This window comes from Canis lupus, chromosome 22 (assembly GCF_003254725.2).
Source record: "Canis lupus dingo isolate Sandy chromosome 22, ASM325472v2, whole genome shotgun sequence".
Taxonomy (NCBI): Eukaryota; Metazoa; Chordata; class Mammalia; order Carnivora; family Canidae; genus Canis; species Canis lupus.
Window position 1 is genome coordinate 8,421,448 of NC_064264.1, and position 13,422 is coordinate 8,434,869.

The window sequence follows — 13,422 nt, forward strand, 5'->3', positions numbered from 1 at the left end:
ACAAGTCATGGTCCATTAGCAACAATCAACATCTGACTTTTAAGCCCGATGCTACTTAAGCCCGATGCTACATGGCATGACAGGGGGTATGTATGCTCCCTATCGCCTGCGGAAGGAGTGCTGGATCCAGGCCAGAATTCCTGAACACGCAACCATAATATTCCACTTGGCACTCAAATGCAAAATAGGTTGGGCAGCCAGCCTTTCAAGTCACTTATGTCAGCATTCAGAGGCGTCTGAATATACAGCCAGAATCCAGTGTCTGATTAAAAATACCCAGGTTCTGTAGTTCTCAGAAACCATTTTAGAAGCACGGAGATTATGTGTCTTCTATCATGGCAGTTCAATTAATGCCTTTGTTGTTTAGTTCAGGACAGAGCAGTTAACAAGACAATATAGAAGGAAACTGAGGCCAGGCATCTCTTACGTTTATTGGAGAATTCTTAGTTGGGAGAGGAAAGATCACAGACAAACAATTCATAAAAGATAAAAGAACAATTAATTGCAAATTATTACAAAGGTGATTTCTGAAATGTTTATTTTGAGCCACTGCAAAAACAAAATTATAGTGCATCCTGAAGTTCGTATTTTGGTAAATGAACATATTAAAGGACAGAAAAGCTAAAAAAAGTTACTGTTATACGAGATCTTAATGTAGTAATTCTGCACAAATAAACAGCTACAATTACCCAAAGCTGCTTTTGCTATATATATATATATTAAACAAGAATGTGAATTACTTTAAACACTGCACAAGTAACCAAAGTTAGCAAATCCAGCAATATTAAAACCCGATATTAAATAGTATTCAAACATTACAACAAAAATAAAATAATGAACTTCTAGAACTACAATTCTACCCATGTGAAAGGAATGTACATGGATGGTAAAACAAAAAAATAAATAAATAAAGTGACAAGAGTGACCAACACTGCATCTCCATCTTCAGGGCAGGGATATAAGTGAGTAAATGCGTGTGGGGTCTTTTGCTAAAAATGGGGGAAAGATGCATTTCACTTGAAGGTAATCACATAATTCCCACTGAAGCTCTAACTGTCTTGTGCTGGTGACAGGTGGGCAGGGCTTTATATGGAAAAGTATTTTCCCTATACCCTGAGTGTGGATGCATTAATATATTTTTTTTAAACTGTGGGAAGTTTCCTTTGAGAAATATAAAATTTAAACAACATACTGATGGGAAACTGACAGTGAATTGTGAAAGCATACTATTAGCTAAATAATTAACTAAAAAGAAATTTTGAGTCTGAATTCTGATGATCAGTCGGGGTTAAGTTTTGCTTCTGGCAAATGTGCACTGATGTCAAAGCCATGTAGATAAACGGTCTTTCACTTTATACATGGTACATTTAATAAGTAATTAAATTCTCCTACCAGCAACATAAAACCCTTATTTAAGCAAAATGCAAGTATTATGAGTTGAATTAATTCACATCAAATATCTGAAAGGGTAAGTGGAACATTTTTCAAAGTATAAAGATGTTATCGCATGTATTCACTAAGTGAATACTCTCAAAGGTCTTATTACTCCATTAAATTCTATCAACCAACCCAATTGATATTTTAATTTTCCTCCGTGACTTAATCATTCATTTTGTATAAATCAAGAAATATCTTCAAAACCAACATTAATAATATCCAAAATATGAATGTAATTTAAACTTGCCTTGGGAAAAGAAGGCTATGAAAGAATTGCTACATTTCAGTCAAAAACAATGTTCTTAAAAAAAAAAAAAGAACCCTTATCAGAGGCCTCCTGTCATTCACTTTCTTTCCACAGATCCTTCAAGGGTTCTGAAGTTGATAAACAGAATTCAACTCAATGCATATCACAATTTTAAGAGTTCTGAATAAGACATGGTAATTTCATGAGGGCCGAAATGCACAGAATGGCAAGATTACCATGTTACAATATAAATATGTCAAGTAGATTAGTAATAAAATGAGACGGTGGGGGAGGAGGGCGGGGTGGTCCTCTCAACAAACAGGGCTGAAGACCGAGCAACCAAACAGACATAAGATGTCTTTGGAATAATCACAAAGTGCCTTTAACGAAAGTAAGTTTAGAATGTCCTTGATTAAAAGATACTTCTCTCCATATAAGGAGCTTTGCTCACACTTGTTTTCACATCTGCTAATACTTAATATTGTTCTCTACACCCCTACACTGCTACAAGGGTAGAGTTCCATTAGGGTTCTTACCACACATGCTAACACCTACAGACTGGTCTGTCCTTCCGTGGTGGCTAAGTAAAGGAACCCTGACTCCAGCACAGCTCCAAGCGAATGCAGAGACAACAACGATAGGAGGAAAATCTTACTTCAAAATGATTATTACCATAAGAGATATAAACATAAACATTTCCAAGCACAGGAAGTTTTTTACAAAACGAATATATTTTCACTTTAAGTTTAAAAGAAAGGCAGAACTCAATTTGCTGTTAATCAAACCCGTACGTGTATCGAAGTTACTAAACACAACTTGATAGTCATATACGTGTAAAAATGCAATCTAATCTAATAATCAGTTAATCCCTGTTATGATTAACAACCCAGCTCCCAGCGTTCATAAACCCAGCCCAGTGCTGCTGCATCTCCAGTTTGGAGAAGCTAAAGACAGAAACAGTTCTGGCTATACAGATTTCCTGCATTACTCCACCGTAAAAAATACTTGAAGAAACTTTAGGTGAATTTATTTATAAAGCTTGCTCTATTTCTTTAAGTTGAGAAAAATCAAAGTTCACACTGTAACCTCAAAATATTTAAGTAGCTTTGGGCATTTTTTCTTAAGCGAACTTTACTCTCTCATTATAAAATACATTTCTCTCATAATTATTAATTCAAATTAATATAAGTGCCCTTATTCCTTGCCCCTTGGTGGGTGCTATGTCTTCTACACTTTGTGCAGCTTCCAGAACTGTCAGTGCTCCGGGAAAAAAGAAAATGAAATGGAGCAAAACCAAAAGCCCCCAACGAAAAGTGATTTATTCTAGATTACAAAACACTAATGGAAGAACCAAAAATTCACACATGCATATCCTCACATACAAAACCAAGACACAATCTTGGTCCTCTATTCAAGTCAAGTGGCAGTTTCTGAAGACAAAGTAGTAGAAAACATGGAGCCCAGAAAAATCATGTCAGACGACTTTACAAAATAATGCAGATACTATTTTATCGCGGGAGGGGGTTATGGGAGTGAGAAGGTGCTGGAAGTCCCTTCTTTTTCTGGAAAAGGCTTATCCTTGCTAGGCAGAGAGTTTTGTGGATTTTTTTTTTTTTTTCAAAAATCTGACCATGAAAATCATTACTGGGCTTCTCTGGATGCATTTCCATATCAACATTAATTTTTAAAATTTTAACATGTTTTGTACCTTTATTTTCATTTATAAGTTAGGGGCCCAAAGTTGCCAAAAAAAAAAAAAAAAAGAAAGAAAGAAAAATTCTTACTGCACAACCTTTATAGACATTTTATTTTAAAGCATTTTTTAAATGTCAACAGAGGGTTTCTAACCAAGAAAACACTAAAATAAAAAAAAGGGCACAAACCCACTAGGCAAGGTTAAAGTCTCCCTTATCCACATACACACACACACAAACACATACTCATTTTCATGCCAGATGGATTGGCAACATTAGTAAATAATGTCATTCGATGAAAGGATGGGGAAACTATCATTTATGGTATTTATCGGAACCTAAAATACCAATGTTTCTAAGAAATTAAATAGTGCAAGGGATTCAAAAAGCTACCAAGAGCTGAGCTGTGGAAATAAAATTGACTTTTAAAAATAAGACAGAAGTTCTATTGTGTGTGTGGGGGAACCCATTAGCCTCAAAGCTCTTTTGTCAGATTAGTTCTCAATAGCACAGCATTTGTTTGTGAAGGAGCAAAACTCTTTGTCCCTGGACTCTGTCCTCAGCCACCTCAGTGTGGTTTGTAGCAGCACTATTCAGATGCAAGAAGACTGCTGTCGATGTCCCTGAAAACCTCATGGTCAGACTTTCCTTCAAATCAACGTTCTGAGGGTCTTAACACACTACGCATGTGCACAGAAGCATAATGAAGATAGTCTTTGACAGAAATTACAAAAGTATGAACTATATACAACGTGGGATGACTGAATGCGCTTAAAAAGCTTGATTTACTTCCCTCCCAGTTCACTGTAAATGTTAATATTCAAAGTTTACCCTATGCATCTTGATCTATTTCTTCCTCTCTCAAAACGATAAAATGTACTGGCTGGAAGTTTGTTCTACGCGTCTTCCAAGAGCCAATCAAACAGTGACTTGTGCCTCTCCTCCTGCACTTCATAGTACTGCAGCACAGCCTGCACGACGTCCCCCACCTTCCATCCCTTTTCTTGTAATCGTTTTGAGAGCTGGTAAGAAAGAAAGGCATGTCCAATGTTAGCCAAAGACAATCTCATAACAACAAAGTTTCCATTTTTATTTTTAGTATCAGATAACTATGAGATTCTTGCCGTCTGCAGTAAAATATTATTTCCCAGTTTTATAGCAAGGCCTCCTCTCCTAAATTACCACCCCTCTACACAAACTAAACATGTTTCCTTCCTGCCCTTGACAAATACATCTCCTCCAGGGAATGACACTTTGGGGCTGTTGGGAGACAGAACTCCACCAACCTCACCCACCAGATAGTCTGTGTGGGAGTAGAGTCGCCATCTCTACATGAAATTCTCGACCTAACTAAATACATCTGCCACACCCTTAATTAGGAACATAAAATAATAAAGATGTCAATCTTAGTAGAAGGATGTGGATTTTTCCTTCCACAACATGTAGTGTGGCTTTTTTCTGGAATACACACTCTGGCCTCAGTGGAAACATGGCTTTCTAAGTTAAGAAATGTTAATGTTTCAACAAAAAAACAACCAAAAAAAGTATATAAATATTGTGGTGATCATTTCACAATATAGACAAATATTGAATCATGCTGTACACCTGAAACTAATGTAATGTTATGCTTCAATAATACTTCATTTTTCTTGAAAAAAAAAAAGTAAATTTAAATACAGGTTTAAATAAATACATCGTCACCGGTATCAGAATATGTCTTCACTCATTTTGTTCTATTTAGTTCTGTAAAAACTACTTTAATTTTGTAATGTAAATATGCTTAGCCTTGTTAAATACAGCCTTATAGTGATATAGTTCACAGACCATATAATTCATCCATTTAAAGTGTACTTAGTCCATGGTTTTTAGTACAGTCACCGAGTTGGGTGCAACCATCACCACAATTACTGTTAGAACACGTTTGTCACACCAAAAGGAAGCTCTACCCATTAGTGAACACTCCCCATGTCTCCCAAACAGAATTCTAGGCAAACGCTAATCTACATCAGTCTCTACAGATGTGCCCATTTGGGCCATTTCGTATAAATGTAATCATAAAATATATGATATGGTCTCTGGTGACCAGTTTCTTTCACTTAATGTGACTTGAAGGTTCCTCCATGGCGTAGCATGTATGCACTTCCTTCCTTTTTGACAGATAATATTCCATTGCATAGAAATACCACATTTTATTTATCCATTCTAGGATGTTTCCATTTCTGGCCTGGTAGGAATAATGGACATACATTTTCATTCCTCTTGGGTATTGCTGGGTTATATGATAATGCCAGGTTTAACTTCTTGAGGAATTTTCAGAATGTCCTCCCTAGGTTACTTGGGGATGAGCGCCTAGCACCATCATGCTCACGCTCAGCTCTGCCCATGGTCTTCCTTAGCCCTCACTTTATTTAAGACTAAATGACTTGAAAATATCTGCTTCCCTCCAGTGGGCTCTCACACCTTTCCTATCTACTCCTTCTTGACGATTTATTTCCTGAAGATCGCTTTGTCTTATCTTCTCCTTCTGCCTCAAACCAGAAACCTAACCTAGAAAAATCCAAAAGTCCAAGAAAAAACAAACAATAAAATACCAACAAAAGGTCATTTTTACTGAATATCTCTTCCACACACTTCTTTAAACTATATCTTTGTAAATTCTGAACCAGGAATCAAGAGTAACTGGACTGCTCCCTTTTTGTTATAGATCAATTTGCACCGGTTATTCATTGAACTATTTTATACCCTATAAGAAGATTAAATCAAAATTCTGATAAGGAAGATTCTGGGACAAAAATTTTAAGACTATATAAAATAAAAATCTTGACTAACAACATGCCTGGCACACAGTTAAGTTCTTGATAAAAATACCCAATTAGTGTACTGAATCTGAATATTGCATTATTAAGAACCCCATGGCCCCTTATAAGATGTTTAAACCTTCATGGCTTTTTGAAGCATGCTAGCTTCTCCCACTAATACAACTGGATTAACAGAGTAGGAGACATACTAATTGCCAGGCATAATTATGAATCAATTTAAAACAAATAATAACTCAATCTTTCCATATGAATACATGGTTATTAATGGCACCTAACTCTGAGTGCTTAGGATGTCAGGCGCTAGAGCAAGCATATTTTTTTTTTACAGTATTGTGTTTAATCCTCATAAACCTCTGTAAGGTAACCTCTCATTTTCATAGTGCAGATAAGGAAACCTTGAACGTGCCCAAGGTTACACTACCAGAGGGGCAGGGCTAACATCCGGACCCACTATGCGACTCTAGCACACAAGCACGGACCCACTGTGCAATCAAGGGGCGTCTGGCTAGGTCACCCATGGGATACAGAACACCGAAGATGGTTAAGCATGGCCTTACAACCACCCTGTGCAGCAGGTGCTTACTTGTATGAACTCCTTCTTTGCAGAGTCATGAAGATAAAGTTCTGTCACTTCAGCCTCAGAAGCCACGAGCCACTGAAGAATAATCCTTAGCTGGGGATCCACTGTGCAAGGCTCCATGTCAATATTGGTAATGAGCAGAATCTTTCTGTCTGGCCCCAAACCTAGTATTTACATTTGAACGACATAAAGTGAAACTCATCAATTCAACTCTCAATACTCTGGTTCCCATGGGTAGAGAAATATTTTCCATTTCTTAAGATTCCAATGAATGCTCGGAAAAAAAAAATCTGTCTTCCCTCATCCTCAGCTTAACATCAACCAAAACATTTATTTCAAAGGGCAAAATAAAGCTACAACAAAGGAATAACGCTGATCATCTATCTACTGAGAGCACAAATACAAAACTCTATTTTGAGGCATTGAATTCAAGTACTATAAATGCCATAGATTTGTGTCAAAATACAATCCACAAGTAAAGAAAAGAGGAAACAAAATTATAAACCATCAAAATAGAAATCTCATATAAAGAAATGTATTAAATGGACTTTGAGAAAGCTTCTTGAATTACGTAACAGAAGCAACACATACTTGTACAGGGCATATTACATCCTAGGTAGTATTACATATACATATTACATCCTAGTTCTTCCTATATACAAACTCCTGGAACCCTCACACCCATCTTATGAAGTGAGAACTACCATCTCTATCTTACAGGTGAGGAATGTGAGGCAGAGAGAGATCCGGAGTCTTACAATGGGGAAGTGGTTGAGCCAGGACATGAACATAACAGTCTGGCTCCATGCTCTCAACCACTTCATTTTTTAGGCAAAGGACGGGGGGAAATGTCACATGCAGCCACTTACATCCCAAAAGGCAGACCAGGGAATTTTCTGGCACACCTCTTTGTAAATAAGCTATTACTCACAAGTTTCTTTTTATGAAAATTATGTTCTCAACATAAAGAAGGATGAATCGCTGTTGGCTATAAAACTAATGACCTGTAGACCCATATCATCACTCCTGCTTAAAGAGGGCTGAGCTAAAAGCAGAGCTCACACAAGTAAGTGCCCTCCCACACTGAGGTGAACAGTGGGCATGCTGGCAGACGTCACGTCAGTTTGTGCCAGTCGTGGAAATTTGTTGGTGACGGTCCCTGATTCTTTTTTAAAGTTTGCAGGGCATTCTAGACTACTACTAATCATTTCTAGGATTTGTGTTGGTCCCTAATGTTTTCACTTAGACAACAGATCTGTGTCATTCTCTTAAGATAAAAAAAAAAGTACTGCCTTTTCCCTCCTCTCCCCTCAATGACTCTCAATCAAAAAAGGGGTCTGGTACACCATGATATCATGATACCAGACATGACACAACTTTCCTAGACAAAGTTAACATTTTTTTCAGTCAACAAAATAAAGCAAATATTACCTAGCCTATCTGTATCTCTAAAAATATTGACCTATCCCTATGTCATATCCAATGACAAAAACTTACTTCTAGAAGCCCTATATGAAGAATGTCTACTTAAAAACAGAATGTCTAACTTAGCAGAAGCACTGGGACTAAAAAATAATCACCTCAAGTCTGAGGATTTTAGCTCAAAAATGGGTACATGACTTCCCTAAATAAGAAAGGCATAACTGGAGGTAAAACTAACTGGACACTCAGGTGTTAATAAAGTACATTTCAAGAATTCATTTAGGCATTTTTCTCAGTTTGCCCTACTTCTAAGGAAATGATGAAAAAAAGCACTAGCTCAAAAACAAATATCTCAAACACTATAAATATTTTTAGGTGCTGCTCTATAGAAGACATTATTGGTATTTTCATAATTTAAAAAAATAAGCCATCTAAATAAACCAGCTAAATGAAAATTCAGCTTCAATATAGAAAGTTTCTACATTCACTCAGATACTCTAATATTGGAATTAAGGATTACAAATCATGGTCCAGAACTCTGTTACCAATGACTTCTGGTATTTAGATATTTGGCACTGTGTTCATCAAAGGAAGAACTGAATATTTTCTTCAAATATGTCTATTTGTGAATTCAGGAATAGGACTGAGAGAGGGAAGAATGTATCTTAAAATATCTTTTAATTTTTACCTTCTGATTTATGTAAGATCAACATTAAACACTAATTTAAGAAGTTACTAGTTTGGAAGGATAAAACTAGAGCATATGCCATGATTTTAATAAATTATATATTATAATGTAAGGGTTTTATGTTTTAAAAAAGATAATTACACAGAGAGAGATTATCATAAATTTCCCTCTCAAATAACTGAATAACTCTTTTTAAGTAATTCAGTTTTCACACCAATGGGTACACTTCATTAGTTTAGCAATCAAATGGTACAAATGGTTCATTAAAGGACCTGTCACCGGATACATTAGTTCAGGACTGTTGTGATTGCAAATACCCTAATTTATAATAACCTGGAGGCCCACAGATGAAAACGCACGAAGTGAAGACTCTTCTAGGAAACCTTATACAAAAAAACATGCAAACACTTTGAAAAACAGTCATTTACCTTCTCCATCATCCTCAGGATCTTCATCTTTATCATCTGGCTCATCACTTTTCAAATAAAAGAGCAGAAGCAGTTAAAAAAAAAAAGCTTTAATTAAAATAATGGTACTAAAACCAATTCTTAAAACATGGAAAAGAATGAATGTTACGATATGATATATGACATTTAAAAAGGTAAGAAATGACAATTTAAAAGGAAGCTTTGCTTCTCACACCATTTCACGTTAAAATCTGAATTGTAAACGATGCCTAAACAGGTAGGTCATCAGTAACCAAGAAGGCCTACCTTACTGTGATACAGAACACCAAGTAATTTCATGATCAAATTTGATTTCAAATAATTTAAAGTTAAAATAGTCTACTAATTTGGTTCTGGATAACACAGCATTTGAATTATCATAGAATGCCATGAATATTCATTAATGCCTCTGCTGATGTCATGTACATATTTTTAACAGAGTAAATTTTTTTCCTATGCTTTCCTTAAATATGAAGTAAAATTACATACAAAAACAAATAAAACAACAACAAAAACCAGAAATCCTGTAGGAAGCAAGCTCTTTTTAATGAAATAGTAATTGGTAGGATGAAAAATAGCAGGCGGAGCACTACATGCATAGATGTAACACATTTTGCAATTAGAGGTCAGTTGTATCTTAGCATAATTGAATTTTGTCATTAGATGTAAATTATCAAGCAGGATCAAGTCCAAACACAGGAGGAAAGCAGGTTGATACATACTGGCACTGTAACCCACGTTCTTTTCAGAGTATGACATCATGCATTAGTGTGAAAGACTCATCAGTTTGTAAGTTTCTGGACCGGACCAACCTGTCTGATGTTGGAAAGGATAAATTGTCCTCATACAAATCTCCTTCTAAACCAAGACTGCTCCAGCTACTGCTGTTACCATTACTGCCAGAAGAAGAAAAGAACAGAGCTGAACCAGAAAATGAATAGTAAAGACGACCTGGGTTTTCCTTGGAACAGCTTCTGTCAGTGGTAAGTGGGAGGTTCGGGTGAGAGCTGCCCCCGGGGAGGGGGGCATCCGTGGAGGCAGAAACCATCACGGCTACCGACGGATTCGGGTGTTTGGGAGTTTTCTTATTTGGCCTCCACACATCAGGAAAAATAGTCTAAATTTCTATTTATTTCACGTATGGACACAACAGAATGACTTTTAGGACAGTAGATGAATGCCTCAAGAAGTTTCATGATTAAATTCATGTTTAGGCAAATCTTGGGCTATAATTTGTAAGAAGCCAAAACTCTTCAGTTTGGGTAAAATTTTAAAAAAATCACAGGTTACCGTTAACATTCTCTCAGCTCTTTAGACAGATGGATTTGGTACTGAAATAACAGGCACCAAACATAATCCCAAATAGACCTTTTCTAACTACTTGGAGAAAAGATGTTTTCTGATTTCTTTTTTTTTTTTTTCTGATTTCAAAATACCCTTATTATGTCAATTACCTTCATTTCATACATTATGTATAATTCAGTAGGTGGCAAATAACATCCATTTTCATCAGATTTTTGAGTAATCAAGGCTTAATCGAGCAATACACCTGTCTGGTGGGCCAGTCACTAATGCCACACAGACACCTTAAACTATCTAATCAAAAGAGGAAAGCAAACGATATCCTAACATTGCAGCAAAGCAAAAAGAAACAATAAGCGACTGTGTTCAGAAACAATACTAAATTTAATTTTTCAGATTAAAACCTAAACATGCGATTTAAAATTCTAATCATTAAAATAATTAGTAAGCACATTAGTTCGCAGTGATAAGCAGCTTACGTTTCCCCACATTAGGCTAGGCAATTACAAAAATTAATATGTACACAAAACCAAAATTTTGGTTTTAAAAAGTGAATTAACACAAAATCATCTTCTGTGCATCAGTAAATGTTGATACAGTTACCAAAAAAGGGATGATTATTTAAAAGTTCTAAAGAGTTTACAAGCAATTTCAATAATTTGCGTATCTGTATTTACTCTGACACCATCAAACGGTCACAAACCATACTGTATTAGAAAATTGAAGTTAAAACTGAGTAGTTTCTTTTCAACCTGTGCTCAGACAAATATAACTCCATCTATAAAACCCTGAAAGCAGCCAGAGTTTTGCCTATGTGGTCTGTCGTCAGACAAACCAAAGATGGAAAAACATGGAAATATAGAATGGAGAGGCAGCTGTGAGCCAAAGAGAAAGGGAAAACTGAAGATCTCAAACATTGCACTACCTCTAATATAGGAATGATTTTCTAAACAAAGGAAAAATATTACAAAATTAAAATCCTTACCCATACTCTGACAACAATAATGATTCCTCCTTTTAATTAATCATCAAAACCCATCCCCTAAAGTTTAGGTGAACATGAAATGAATAACGGCAAAAAAAAATGTGAAGACTAAAAATTCAAACTCCCTCTATTTAACCTCATTCCCCCACCCCTCCTACCCCTCAAAGTGGGTCCGATTTAAAGTCAGTTATCTATGAAATGCCACCTAACTAGGGGGACTGTATAATTCTTCATCTAAGCAGGACACTTTGGGAAATGAAAGAAGTCACCATTAATAACTACACCAAAGCAACAGAAGCAAACCTGGCCTGTCCCGAGCAACCTAGGAGATACAATCACCTTCCATTAATCTGACACAAAACAACTGAATATCTTCACTTAACAGTGATATTTCATTCTTAAACACTGCCCTGCATCCATCATTTTCTTTTAAATCTTTTCCTATTTCCTATCTATTCCTATCTGTGTATTTTCCTTTCACATCTTTTCATATTTCCTATGTCTAGAAGGGGTGTACCTCAAGCCAGTGGAGGCCAAAGGTTAAGATTTTTTTAATTTAAATTCAATTTGCCAACCTACAGTATAACATCCAGTGCTCATCCCATCAAGTGCCTTGCCCTCCTCAATGCCAGTCACTCAGTCACCCCATCCTCCCACCCGCCTCCCCTTCTGCAACCCTTTGTCTGTTTCCCAGAGTTAGGAGTCTCTCATGGTTTGTCTCCCTCTCTAATTGTTCCCCAGTTTCCCTCCTTTTCCTTAATGGTCCCTTTCACTATTTATGTTCTGCATATGAGTGAAACCATATGATAAATGGAGGCTCAGATTCTTTATTGTGGTTTTCAGCCACATGAAAACTACTGTCGATTTGGACATATCTCATAAATACTATCTCAAGAATTCCGCAAGCCCAGTCCCATCTCTTACCTAACCCACTACATAGCTTCTAAGAAATTCACAGCCCGTTTGCAGTACTTAAGAGACCCACATACACAAACCAAGCCTCTTTCAGATCAAATAACTACACATTCCTCATAAGCACCTATGAAACTCTGAAATTATTATTTCTTTAACTGTTGCCCTCTACTAACCTTCCTACTTGGAGTAAAAAAGCATATGGAGGATCTAAAACACTTAAGTCTTTTATCTCCTATCTGATCTCTGTACCAGAAAATTACAGTTCCTACAGATGTCATCAAAGACAAAACACGTGCAGCCATGTATCTTAAATGTGGCCTCTGAAGCACCTGCAGTAAAATCATCGGAGATTCTTGGGACCTCCAATGACCTACTGAATCTTAATCTCTGGAAGGTGAGGCACTAGAAATTGTATGTTCAGCAATCACACTATCAACCCAGGATGAGCCCTACTTTTTCTCTGTCCTTGAACCTCGACAGCCACATAGCATAACTGTTCTTATTAAGACTGTAAACTACAGGTGTTTTTCAGACAAAATGCTATAAAGCCATGTTATTCCCCAGCCTGAATCCAGTTAATTTTCTGAACCAAATGCATTTACCATGTTAAACATAATTCTTTGAGTCTCAGCCTGATTTGGTCTTTTTGAAACTTGGTTCTGGTTAATGAGATGATCTTTTCATCTTTATTTTAAGTCATTCACAAGTAATGAGCACAGTATTCCCTTATCTGCAGAGAATGTGTTCCAAGGCTTGCAGTGGCTATCCATGAAACCATGGATAGATAGTATTGAACCCTACACATACTATGTTTTCTTTACATACATTACTTATAATGAAGTTTATTTGTTTATTTATTTATTTATTTTAAAGATTTTATTTATTTA

General features: G+C 36.3%; 1 protein-coding gene across 5 annotated transcripts in view; it reads right to left on the reverse strand.

Annotated features, from left to right (window-relative positions):
• Positions 1-407: 407 nt before the first annotated feature.
• Positions 408-13,422, reverse strand: part of AKAP11 (A-kinase anchoring protein 11) — a 49,023-nt gene continuing 36,008 nt past the window's right edge. For 4 of the 5 annotated variants that reach the window (XM_049099196.1, XM_049099198.1, XM_025478180.3 and 1 more), the window contains exons 9-12: positions 10,146-10,229; positions 9,316-9,362; positions 6,781-6,941; positions 408-4,400 (exon numbers count right to left, since the gene is read on the reverse strand). In XM_049099196.1, the coding sequence (XP_048955153.1) occupies positions 4,275-4,400; positions 6,781-6,941; positions 9,316-9,362; positions 10,146-10,229 (418 nt within the window). In that variant the 3' untranslated portion in view covers positions 408-4,274. The remainder of the gene's footprint in view (positions 4,401-6,780; positions 6,942-9,315; positions 9,363-10,145; positions 10,230-13,422) is intronic. The other variant, XM_049099199.1, reaches the window with a different exon arrangement.